This window comes from Chiloscyllium plagiosum, unplaced genomic scaffold, assembly GCF_037043375.1.
Source record: "Chiloscyllium plagiosum isolate Xiang-an unplaced genomic scaffold, Cpla_swu_hap1 HiC_scaffold_10, whole genome shotgun sequence".
NCBI classification, from domain to species: domain Eukaryota; kingdom Metazoa; phylum Chordata; class Chondrichthyes; order Orectolobiformes; family Hemiscylliidae; genus Chiloscyllium; species Chiloscyllium plagiosum.
This window is the reverse complement of record NW_028270148.1, coordinates 8,813,191-8,826,182: the sequence shown is the minus strand read 5'-3', so window position 1 is coordinate 8,826,182 and position 12,992 is coordinate 8,813,191. Positions and strand designations below refer to the sequence as shown.

The window sequence follows — 12,992 nt, the reverse complement described above, 5'->3', positions numbered from 1 at the left end:
AAGGTTAGCCATAACACAAGGAAAGTAATCCAATTTACTGGAAAACAATTTATTGGCACACAGCAAACAGTAACTGGTGTTTTCTATTTTGTGTTTTTTCAAACTGAGTCTGAGAAAGGCTTGTTGGTACTGATACATGAACTATTCAATAAAGGAACACACGCGAATGTTTGAATCTATCGAGTGAATTAGTCAATACAGTTTACAAAAGGAATGTCAGACTGTGGATTCTTCTTAACATCCTTTCCTCCTTTATTCTGTCATGGGGTGTCAATGGTAGAGCCAGTATATTTTGTTTGCCCCGAAATACTCTTGAACTGAGTGGCTTACCAGGGATTGTAGAGCATTTCAGTCCACAGCCAGAGTATATTGGGGCAGCATGGTGACTCAGTGGTTAGCACTGCCACCTCACAGAGCCAGGATCTGGGTTTGATTCCACCCTTGGGCAACTATCTGTGTGGAGTTTTCTCTCTGCGTCTGCGTGGGTTTCCCCAGGGTGCTCTGATTTCCTCCCACAGTCCAAAGATGTGCTGGTGAGGTGGATTGGCCATGCTAAATTGTCCATAGTGTCCAGCGGTGTGCTGGCTAGATGGATTAGTCATAAAATGTGCAGAGTCACAGAGATGAGGTGGGTCTGAGTGGGATGTTGTTCGGAGGCTCAATGTGGACTTGCTGGGCCGGATGGCCTGTTTCCACACTGTAGGGATTCTGTGATAACATATTCCTCTACAATTATTCAGGCTATTAGAAAGTATCATTGGCAGTTTCTGAAGGTTAAACATAGTAATTATTTGATGAAGCAAGAGTGTGTCAAATGATTTCGCAAATTGTAGAAAGTCCAAGCCTCCAAGAAGGGAGGGTGTGATTGACTGTCCGATCTCCAATGCCTTGAGTAAATCCTGTTGTGGAAAGCTGGGAGTGTCTGCTGGCTGCAGACGGAACATTGAGTCAGAAAACAGGCTGAGGCTTTCATCAATGATCTAAGTCTAGGTCGTGTGAAGTCACCTTGTCCAGAATAGAACTGACCATATGGTTCACACTGATAAGTAAGTTCAGAGGAGGTTTGAAGATATTTAAAATCAATCTGTGATAACTCTAGAACTGAAACAGGAAAACTGTATAAGGTACAACATCTGGTTTAGACTTTGATTCTACTCTCTTGCAAAGTCACAGGAGTAATGTCAGGAGGTATGTATTTAGCTCACAAGGCGACATTAATATAATCCCTATTATCTTAATGAATGACGACCGCTTTGAATATAAACTAGAGTGCTTTTAAGATTACATGAGTAATCAGAGATATGTGTGTGGTGGATGCGGCATATTTGGAAGGAATATATGGATTTGAAACAATGTTTTGTAAAGCTCCCAGAAATAACATTTTCCCTTATTTCCAACTTGGGTCACTTTCAGTGAAATGAATATAGATTTCTCTGATTAACAAACTAATTCAATTATGCTGGAATCATGTGAATACCAGGATAGTTGAAAGGAAGAAAGATTTTTTTTCTCATTTTCTTTAATACCATGATCTGAAAAAAGAGTTGGCTTTGATCCAAGAGCACTCGTGTTTACGGACAGAATCAGTACTGATTCGAAATGATGCTCCAACAATTGTTCTTTTTTTGGGAAATTATACTTTTCATAGCTCAAAGAAAGGTAACAGCACAGGAGGTGGTCATTTGGCTGATTGTGTCTGCACCAGCTCTGTAAACAAGATACTCTGAGAGGGGAAGTAGGTACTGCAGATGCTGGAGATTAGAGTCAAGATTAGAGTTGCGCTGGGAAAGCACAGCAGGTCAGGCACATCCAAGGAGCAGAAAAATTGACGTTTTGGGCAAAAGCTCATTCCTGATGAAGGGATTTTGCCCGAAACATCCATTTTCCTGATCCTCGGATGCTGCCTGACCTGCTGTGCTTTCCCAGCACCACTCTAATCTCGATCCCAATCTACTCTGAGTGTCCATTCTGCTGTGCTGTATTTGGTAGCCTGTCCATTTTAACACCAATGGATGATCTCAGTGCCTTCTTTTCATAATCCTTGCAAATTGAAACAGTGGTTTAAAAAAAAAGCCTGTTGGTAATGATTAAATGGGGTGTTACTGAAATGAACTGGAATCAACCCCTTCCTCTGATACTAAAAATAAGACATCTGCTAAAACAGAGAAACTTGAAACAGATGTGTTTAGTATCTGCACAGGATAATGTCTGCACCCCGCTTCGATTTTTAAACAATTCTATAAAAGCCTCAACAATGCACAACAACGAAAACTTATTCTGACGATTCGCATTAAGACTTGATTGTGGATACTTTAAGATCTCCTTGCTAGTTGCATGGCAATCGTATAAAAGCAATTTAAGGGATCTGCAAATAATTTTGAATGTAAAAGCAACTGTGTAATAATAACTCGTTAATCTGTAATCACAAGTGTGTCATTGCATTTGGGGCTGTCAAGTTCCAAGATATTGCAACTGATTACCAAAAACCTGTTTCAGGATGATTTCCATCAACACATGAAGGAGTTGAACTGGATTTCAATCTATTCCTTTGGTCCCCTGAATGGGCACTGACATTGACATGTATTGCAACAACTATTACCAAAAGAAGCCGATGGTTAACTTATGTAATTGAAGCTGCATTATAGTCAAGGGAATTAATGTCATCAATTACATTCTTTTCTAATTGCCTGGAAAATTATGTAACATTTTTGTTTCAATAGGTTTGGCTCCATACCCATGCAGTTCACAGAATCATAGAATCCCTACAGCATGAAATCAGGCCATTCGGCCAATCGAGTCCATACCAACCCTCCAAAAGAGCGTCCCAAACAGACCCACTGTAACCCTGCATTTCCCATGGCTAATCCGCACAGCCTGCACATCCCTGGACACTAGGGGCACTTTAGCATAGCCAATCCACCTAACCTGCACATCTTTGGACAAAAATAGAAATGAGCAGAGCTGGCAGCATCTGTGGAGAGAAATCAAAGTTAATATTTCTAGTCGAGTGATTCTTCCTCAGACATCAGTCCTCTGGACTGTGGGAGGAAACTAGAGCACCTTTGTTCAGGCCATTCAGCCCATTGCTGGTTCTCCCTCACTTTGTCAGACATGAAAGCTTTTTTCCTCCCAGTGACAGCTTTCCTATCAGTCCCTGGATTCTGGGATCCAGATAAGTCAGTTACCATACCATTATCCACCCTGTATCACTGCTTCATACGGACTCTAACCTACAAAAAGACAGACAAGAATCATGAAGACAATTGAGATTACCGTTTCATCAATGGGGTCTCCAGTCATGGGAGCGTAGATAACCCGATAACCCCGGACTCGACCAATGGCAGGGTCCCACTTCACTGTCAGGCTGTGAGATGTGGCATTGTAAACTTGGAGGTTACGAGGGGGAGTGGGAGTGGCTGTAGAGTAAATAGACATCATGAGAATTATTGCCATTTCCTCCCTCTTAGAGTCATGGATATTTACAGTACGGAAACAGACCCTTTGTTCCAACTCATTCATGCCGACCAGATATCTTAACCTAATCTAGTCTCATTTGCCAGAACTTGGTCCATATCGCTCTCAACGCTTCCTAATCATGTACACATCAAGATGCCTTTTAAAAGCTGTAATTGTACTAGCCTCCACCACTTCCTCTGGCAGCTCATTCCATACATGCACCACCCTCTGTGTGAAAACGTTACCCCTTAGGTCCCTTTTATATCTTTCCCCTTTCATCCTTTAGAAAAAGATAAAAGAATCTGATAGCATTAGCATCTTTCACAAGCTTAGGACATTCACACTCCACAACCTTCTGAAGTGAAGTCAATGTGGGAAATGCAGCAGCCAATTTACACACAGTAAAATCCCATCAACAGCAGGGTGATAACAACCAGATTATTTGTTTTTCCATGATTTTGGTTCAGAAAGCATAAGCCAGAACACCAGAGAAAAATCCTTGCATCTTACTTTGAACTAATATCATGGGCTTTTTCCCATTCATTGGAGGGTTAAATTAAGTGTCAGTACAAGATCTAATGGAAAGATGGAATCTCAGACAAGTGCAGTACTGGGCAGTGCGAACGTCAGCCAGAACGATGAGCTCGAGGTTGGAAATTTTCAATTTCTGGCCAAGCAGACCAGCTTTACAATAAAGCTGCTTCTTAATTGCAATAACATGCCTCAGGCTCACCTTTTCAGAACATCCTCTGTTGTAACACATAGGCATTTGTGTGTGCGTGTCTCTCCAGGCACCTCCACAGCATGTCTCTCAGTGAGCAATGCCAAAATCAGTGCCAGACTTGGAGTGGTTATTGTATGCAGCAGCCTTACTCACTAACAACAGTACTCCAGCTGTCAAAACGCATTTCACGTCAGATTTTCTAAGGCAACAGATGGATTCCCTAAGCTGGGTTTGAATATTAGATCATTACATCCTCCTCAGTCATCCACAATTACACTTTGTATTTTGTAAAATACTTTAGCAACACAGTAGATAGGTAATTTGCATGTTCATGGGAAACCTCCTGGCAAACGTTTACTACTGAATTCCTGAAGAACTCCACTGCAATTCTGTGGAGACCATTTGGCCCATCAAGCATGTTCCATCATTTTACCAGTTTGCATGGTGCTTATCGTGGACAAACACTTGAAAGGGAGTATATTTGCAGTGTCATAAGGAAAAATAAAGTGGCACAAGGAATGTGGATAACTCATTCAAACAGCCGTTCCAGGCAAAGATGAGATGAATGGTCTCTTCTAGTATTGCAAGACCTACAATTTTATTTAATCCAGATGACAGTTACATCATGGACCGTACATTTATGAATGAGAGAAAAAAAACATATTGCAAACATGTTTTTGCATAAAGGCAGTGTTCCATTTATATGATCATTCACAATAATTCTTGTTCAGTATTTTCATTCATGATATCAAGGTAAATGTGAGTCCCAGGAGGGGTCTGAGCCCACAGGAGGCAAGGATCAAAGGGAGAAATTACAATTGTTTTGGTATCTTCATGCTGCTCCCTTGGAGGAACATGTAAAGCATCAGAAGGAGGAACAGGTTGAGTAACAACCTGACAGATTGAAATTTTACTGGTTCCTCTGTGGTTCTGATAATCTTTCTCCGAGCCTGGGGACCTTAGTCTCACCAGAACCTAGAGAAGAAAGCAGTGCACTCATCCAGCTGATGGAGGTAAAAGATCATTTGGAAATTCCGAGGAAGAGTTTTGGTGTACAGGCACTGGGAATGTCTGGAACTGGGTTCATTTAAATTCAGAAACAGGAGTTCTCCCAGAAAGAAAATCCTTACAGACCCAGAGATAAACATGGCAGTTTGATACTCTGATTCACATGTTTTGTAAGCAGAGATTTACCAATGAAAGTAACAGAAACTGAACACTTACAGGGTGTAATTGGAATCGTCTTGGGCACTAAAAAAAATTAAAAGAGGGCATTTGTTAATATCAGGTGTTTTCGTTAAAGTAGAGCAAAAATCTGGTCAACATTCAGAACTCGTTAAATTCTCAAGTTTATAGTCACAGTGAACGAAATTCTGAAGAAGGGTCACTGGATCCAAAACATTAACCCTGCTTTCTCTCCACAACTGCTGCCAGACCTTCTGAGTTTCCCCAGCAATAGAATAGAGCCATAGAAACCCTACAGTATGGAAGCAGGCCATGCAGCCTATTGAGTCTACACAGTACCTCTGAAGATCGTGCCACCCAGATACGCTCCCCACAACCACCATATCTCTGTAACCTAATGGCTAATCCACCTCGCCTGCACTTACCTGGACACTATGGCCATTTTCCTATTCCCAATCGACCTAACTTGCACATCTTTGGACTTTAGTTCTCTTATTGTGCTGTGCAACTTTGGAAGAAAGTTTAGCAAGAGAGACAAGATAAAAGTGACCTAAGAAAATGATAATAACACTCAGCAGGTCTGGCAATGGCTGAGGCAAAAAAAAAGTGTTAACTTTTCAGGTGGATAATCTTTCATCCAAACTGGTAAAACTAAATTTTTAAAAGGCTTTAAGCAGGTTTAAAGGAGAGAGGGGCAGCAACACAAGGGAAAGTAATTGATCAGCTAGAGGAGACGTGAAATTAAATAATGAAAGAGTTGGTTGAGCAAGTAAAGAAATAAGACAAGCTGCCATTCAAAAGCAAAACTGAAAAAAAAAATTATTTAAAGGAGAAAACTTCAAAGAAAAACAAAGCAAAATGGAGGGAGTGACTATGGTCCAACATTGCTGAATTCAAAGTTAGTTGTGGAAGGCTAAAAGGTGTCTAACTGAAGGTTGAGTTGCTGCTTGTTAAGCTTACATTGAGCTCCACTGGAACAGTGCGGGAGCCCAAGGACAGCAAAGTCAGTGAAAGAGCAGGGCAAAATTGATACTAGGAGATGTAAGGAACAATTTCAGAAACTGGAATGAAGTAGAATTCTCTCTGGGTAAATAGAGTAGGGGTGGGGGCAACAGACTGAAGTGAATCCTCATGAAAGCTTATTTAACACACCAGTAAACACAGGTCTAAGCAACAGGGATGTGCATCACTGGAACAAAAACGGAACTTTCTGAAAAACATCAACATGGCCAGCAGCAGGGGTGGAGAGAAAGCAGAGTTAATGTTTTGGGTCCAGTGATCCTTCTTCAGAGCTGTTCCAAAGAAGGGTCACTGGACCCGAAACATTAACTCTGCTTCACCAATGCTGCCAGACCAGCTGAGATTGCCCAGAAATGTGTCTTTGTTTCAGATTCCCAGCATCTGCAGTTCTTTGTGATTTTGTTCATTGTGTATCAGTAGATCATGAACAGCATGAGAGAGTGAGGTTGAATTCCTTCAAATGGGACACACTAATTAAGACAGATTGCCTTTCCAATCACCTTACTTGCTTCTGTTAAAACACATGGTCTGGTATTGTTTAGCGTTTCATAAAAACAAACATCAATGATTAGCGATCTGATGTCATCCAATAAAGTTAACATGGGACAATCTAGATGGAATGCATCAAGAAAATATCAACTGATTGTCACATAATGGAAAAAGTGAGGACTGCAGATGCTGGAGATCAGGGTAGAAGAGTGTGGTGCTGGAAAAGCACAGCAGGTCAGACAGCATGAGTTTTGGGCATGAGCCCTTCATCAGGAATGAGGCTTGTGGTACCACGGGCTGACAGATAAATGGGAGGGGAATGGGGGCTGGGGAGAAGATAGCATGAATGCGATAGGTAGATGAAGATGGGGGAGAAGGTGATAAGTCAGAGAGGAGGGTGGAGCAGATAGATGGGAAAGACGATGGACAGTTCAAGAGGGTGGTGCTGAGTTAGAGGCCTGGGACTGGGATCAGATGGGGGAAGGGGAAATGGGAAACTGGTGAAATTCAAATTAATCCTGTATGGTTGCAGGGACCCAAGATCGAAGATGATGCATTCTTCCTCCAGGCGTCGGGGGGTTAGGGTTTGGCGATGGAGGAGGTCGAGGACCTGCGTGTCCTTGGTGGAGTGGGAGGGGGAGTTGAAGTGTTCAGGCACAGGACGGTGGGGTTGGTTGGTGCGGGTGGCCCAGAGATGTTCTCTGAAAAGATCTGCAAGTTGGTGTCCTGTCTCCCCAACGTAAAGGAGACCACATCGGGTGTAACAGGTACAGTAGATGACATTGGTGGAGGTACAGGTAAATGTCTGTTGGTGTGGAAGGACCTTTTGCAGCCTTGGGTGGAGGTGAGTGGGCATGTGCAGATTTTGCACTTCGTGCGGTGGCAAGGGAAGGTGCTGGGAATGGGTTGACAAGGGAGTCTAGGAGGGAATGGTCTCTCTGGAATGCTGATAGGGGTGGGGAGGGAAATATATCCCTTGTGGTGGGGTCTGTTTGTAGGTGGCAAAAGTGGCAGAGGATGATGTGATGTATATGGAGGTTGGTGGGGTGGAAGGTGAGGACCAGGGGGTTCCATCCTTATCCAAAGATCATAATCCCAAGATAGGCAGACAGTACAACTGGAGCCAACATTTTCTCGACAAGGAGGAGATAATGAATTTGATGGTGGGGGATATTGGCTCATTATATTCGAGACAGGTAGAAAAACTGTGTTAACATTTAAGATCGATAACCTTTCACCCAAACTGGTAAAGCTAAGCTGTTGAAAGCCTTTAAACTTTGATGAGGAATAGATTACTGAGGGGTTGAATCTCTTCCCCCTCCCTGACCAACACTATCAAGTGCCTGTTTCCAAACCACAATAGCAGAAGCAGGGATAGGGGAAAAAGGAAAAGCCTGACAAAGATGTTTTTGTGCTAAAGACTTACATGTGCGCTGGGAGCCAAGGAGATCTTCGCTTTCCATCTCATCTGGGTAGATGGCAGTAAGCGAGACATCGTATAAGGTGTCAGGAGTCAGGCTGTCTAAAACTTGGCTGTTATCCACGCCATTTATAATCATCTAGACAGAACCAGCATCAACACTAAGGTCAATAGGGTGTCAGAACCTGGAGCCAATTTTCTTTCTGAAACCTCATTTTCCTAATGAAATGGGAGGCTTCAATTTGATATCATCCAGGCAACTACAGTAATCATACCCTGAATTTCTTAACCTCTGACTGCAGCCACTGTCCCAAATTTGGAATGATCTGCTCAGTGAATAAATACTCTTATGTAGTTGATTCAACTAGGCCCAACATCGCTAATGCACAATGGTCAAAATCAATTTGTGTAGCCATAATATGAATGCACAGGTAAAGAATATGTTTATGGACTTTGCTACAAGTGATTGAAAGGACTCTTCCCATTGTGATGTATATCAATTTTAATATCATTTATTTTTAGGTTTAATTTGAAAATTAGTGATATATGGGTTTTTCAGTGTGTCTGAAGTGTTTAATTTATAAGCATTTTTGTCACCATGATTAGATTACTTACAGTGTGGAAACAGGCCCTTCGGCCCAACACGTCCACACCAACCCGCTGAAGCGCAACCCACCCAGACCCATTCCCCTACACCTAACACTACGGGCAATTGAGCATGACCAATTCACCTGACCTGCACATTTTTGGATTGTGGGAGGAAGCCCACGCAGACACGGGGAGAATGTGCAAACTCCACACAGGGAGTCGCCTGAGGTGGGAATTGAACCCAGGTCTACGGCGCTGTGAGGCAGCAGTGCTAACCACTGTGCCACCGTGCCGCCCTTTTCTTTTAAAACAACATGATTGTGAAGTAGCTCTCAAAAGTCATGTGTTTTTGTGTACATTTGAAGAGCTTGCAACTAAGTAAGATGAACAACTGTGCATCAGGGTTCCCTTTCGAAATTTCTGAATGTGTATTTCTTTTCAAGTCTAGGGGAAAGACCAATAATTTGAAAATAAAGGGTTTTTTCAGTTTCATTCTGGGGGAGGTCTGCAGAAGTCTTTGGACAAGGAAGACTCTCCACAAACCTCAACAGGTTCATCCAGGCTGTGCTAAAGGACCAAACTAGTCCCTTCCTGGTACAGTAAGGATGTAGAGGTGCCAGTGTTGGACTGGGGTGGACAAAGTCAGAAGTCACACAACACCAGGTTATAATGCAACAGGTTTATTTGAAATCACAAGCTTTCGTAACGCTACTCTCCTGACTTCACTTGACGAAGGAGCAGCACTCCAAAAGCTTGTGATTTCAAATAAGCCTGTTGGACTATAACCTGGTGTCATGTTACTTCTGACTTGGTACAGCCAGGGATTGGGGTTTACTATAAATTTTCCCATTCCCCATCCAATCCAAAAGCCTGTTCACACACATGGATTTTGGGTTCAAAATAGGATTGAATGCTGTTGTGAGTCCCATCACAGTGAATGGCCCATTGGCATTCCCAATCATTATTATATGAGCCAGTTGAGATGGATTCACTGAGCTGGAATTCAGCAGAGTATGAAATTCATCTGCAAACGATGGAAGGGATAACAAAAACCTGCGCAACATCAATGGTGTACAGCAGGAACATTTCCATACATCTAAAGATCTGCCCATCTGCAATTTGCATCACATTCACCTCTTTAAGGGGAAATCAAAATGATAACAGAAACAGAAAGCACTGATCTCCTCACCTCTTTTCTTTCCCCTCCTCCAGATGGAACCCAGGAGAGTCTGTAGAGGGCAACATCCCTACCTCCATGATCCCAGTGTACACGGAAACGCCTCTCCCCGATGTCGGTGAAGCGTAGGTTTGATGGAGCTGGGACAACCACTGGAGTGAGAGAAAACAGAAGCTGTGGGACCTTAAATGTACATGACATGAACACTGATAACAGGATCATGGCCCAGTAGAATAGTCAGGAAAGGAAGCAGAATACAAGAAAACGTTTCAAGATACTGTCACTGTTATCTGATGTTATAACATGAATAACTTACATTTATATAGTACATTTAATGCAGTAAAGATGTTTCAAAGGAGCATAGACAGTTTAAAAAAACTGAATTGACAACAAACAAAGAATAGGATTTCTCCTCAGGTGATCAGAAGCTTCACCAAGGAGGCAGATTTTAAGACGTGTTCCATCAGGGAAGACATTAGCAAGATTTAGGACAAAAGACAGATACAAAATCACAGTAGGCAAATTTACATTGCCATGAGCTGATGGCAGTAAGAAGATCTCTAATATGTGCAAACATTTGGCCAATATAATTTTGATTCTCTTGTATATAATAATCAGGAATAACTCTCTCCCAGCACAGTGAAGACTTAAAAACACAGTTTTTGCTCAATTCTAATATATCATTTCCAATTAAGTGCTGTGTTTCATCTCTTGCTTTGCATTTTTTCAGTGTCTGGCAAGTCATTTGGGGATAGGTTCTGGTTTTTATCTTACTCTACAATCTCTAAAAATATTGAACTTTATATCACATTACATTCCGACCAGTGCCAAACTGACATCTTTATGACTTTCAGAGCCCTGCAGGGATAGACGCATGATGTCCCATACATCATACATCCAGTTTGGAAAGCATTGCTCAGAATATTGTGGGATATTCTCAACTTGTCAGGATGAGTGCAGCTCCAACAACACTGAAGAAAGTTTACACAATCCAGGACAAAGCCGCCGACTTGATCAGCACCTCAACTAAAGGTAGTTCTTCTATAACACAATGGTTGCATTCTTTTGCAACCCCACATTGTAGAAAAATTGCGCTTTAGAAACAGCGCTTAAAGTGTTGGTGATGTAATCACCCTACAGCCAACATATGTTTTAAAAGTTCATGCTTTTGAAACAGTGTCCCCAATTCGTCAATCAAGTTATAGTGAATTCATGTTAATTAAATGTGCGTTATAGCAGAACGACCTGTATTAAGACTCACTCCCTTCAACACCCATGCACAGTAACAGCAGTGTGTACTTTCTACAAGATTTACTGCAGCAACTCACTAGGGTTCTTTTGACAATCCTTCCCAAACCCATGACAAGGATAAAGACAGCAGACACATGGGAACACCATTCCTCCAAGTCACACACCATCATGGTTTGGAACTATATTGGTGGTATAAACTGCTTGGAGCTGCACTGCTAATCCTTCACTGTTGGTCCCCTGTAATAGCACCATAGATGGACATAAGTACTCTGAGGACTCCAGTGGTTCAAGATGGTGGCTCACCATCACCATCACCAAGGCAATGAGGGATAAGCAACAAATACTGGTGTTGGCAGTATCAGACATCTAATGAATGAATATGACTTGATCTCACTGTTGGGAAATCTGAGGAGTCTGATGAGATGGAAACTGGGAGTTATGAAACTTCTAGTTTCTGTTGAATTGGTCCATCTCAACATGGTTGTTTGCATTGAGTAAATGGAATATTCAGACACTGGAGGAACTTCAGTTAGTTTTTAACCATTCCTTGATCAGGTGTGCAATGCAAACTTCCCACTCAGCACACTACTTGCTGAGCGAGTGGATGGTATTGAATGGAGGTTGGAAAGGTTCTGGTTCCCTGGCTATAGAGACAGTGAAAGGCCCCTTGTCTCCTCTGTTAGGGTGTTATCATCATCCTCAGGCACCATACTGGATCAATGACCCGAGGGTTTGCTGGCTGATCAGATCTATTGAAGAGCAGCAGTGGCACAGAGAAAGCAATTGTTGCTGGGAGTATTACAGCCATTATCAGGATACAGGCCACAGCTGAGTGATGAAGGAGGTCATGGAGGATGCTCAAGGCTTGGCGGTCACAGGTGATGAGTATGTTGTCAGCAGAGGGCTTCCTGCTTTCTGATGTCAAGTCCTTCAATTAGACACTTCTGATCTGAAGTGATTTTGAGCAACAGAGATTCCACACCTTCCTCAACTGCTGTCACCCACGTCTACTACACCCACCATTCCTCCATTTCCCACAAGGAGAACCTGCAAGCAACCTCGCACACGTTTGTTCATTGAGCTTCCAGTCCACAATACCTCTACTGTGTCTGGGTTCAAACTTGCCTGGAGCAGGATGAGGCCCTGTAGCAGATATTAAAGACCCACTTGAAATTCTCAGTTGGCACTGGGTGGCTGAGTCATCCAGGGGGCCTTTGCAGCAGACTCCCCAACCAATTGATTAAACACCAGCCCCTCACCAAGCCTGTCATGGGGAAGGGCACCATATTTCACCCAGTGAGATTAACTCAAAGATCAAGGAACCAACTCTTCTGATGAACTAAGCATCCAAAGGGCTCGAGGTCACTTTCAGCAGAGACATGAATCTGGGGGGAATAAAACATCTCTGTGCATTGGATAATTGTTTTATCATGGGGGCATTAGGAGGTGGCATGGATGTAGGGGATAACCTATCATACAACTAACCTAACAGCGTGCTGTCATTGTAAGTTAGACTTCAGCAACATATTGACAGAGATGCTCACAGAAATTGGATATTTATTTGAATAGAACATATTAGCGGGTGTACAGGCAAAGTTCTAGACTAGAACTTAATTGAGGTACTCACGTTAAAAAGTCAATACACAGACATAACAAGCCAAATGGCATCCTTCTGTGCTGTA

At 42.5% G+C, this 12,992-nt stretch overlaps 1 protein-coding gene across 1 annotated transcript in view; it reads right to left on the bottom strand.

The window, feature by feature from the left end:
• The window catches only part of LOC122552587 (collagen alpha-1(XII) chain-like), a 275,375-nt gene that overhangs the window by 152,939 nt on the left and 109,444 nt on the right, over window positions 1-12,992 (bottom strand). The window contains exons 27-30 of the mRNA XM_087991107.1: window positions 10,072-10,211; window positions 8,301-8,433; window positions 5,405-5,431; window positions 3,274-3,416 (exon numbers count right to left, since the gene is read on the bottom strand). Coding sequence (XP_087847233.1) covers window positions 3,274-3,416; window positions 5,405-5,431; window positions 8,301-8,433; window positions 10,072-10,211 — 443 coding nt within the window. The remainder of the gene's footprint in view (window positions 1-3,273; window positions 3,417-5,404; window positions 5,432-8,300; window positions 8,434-10,071; window positions 10,212-12,992) is intronic.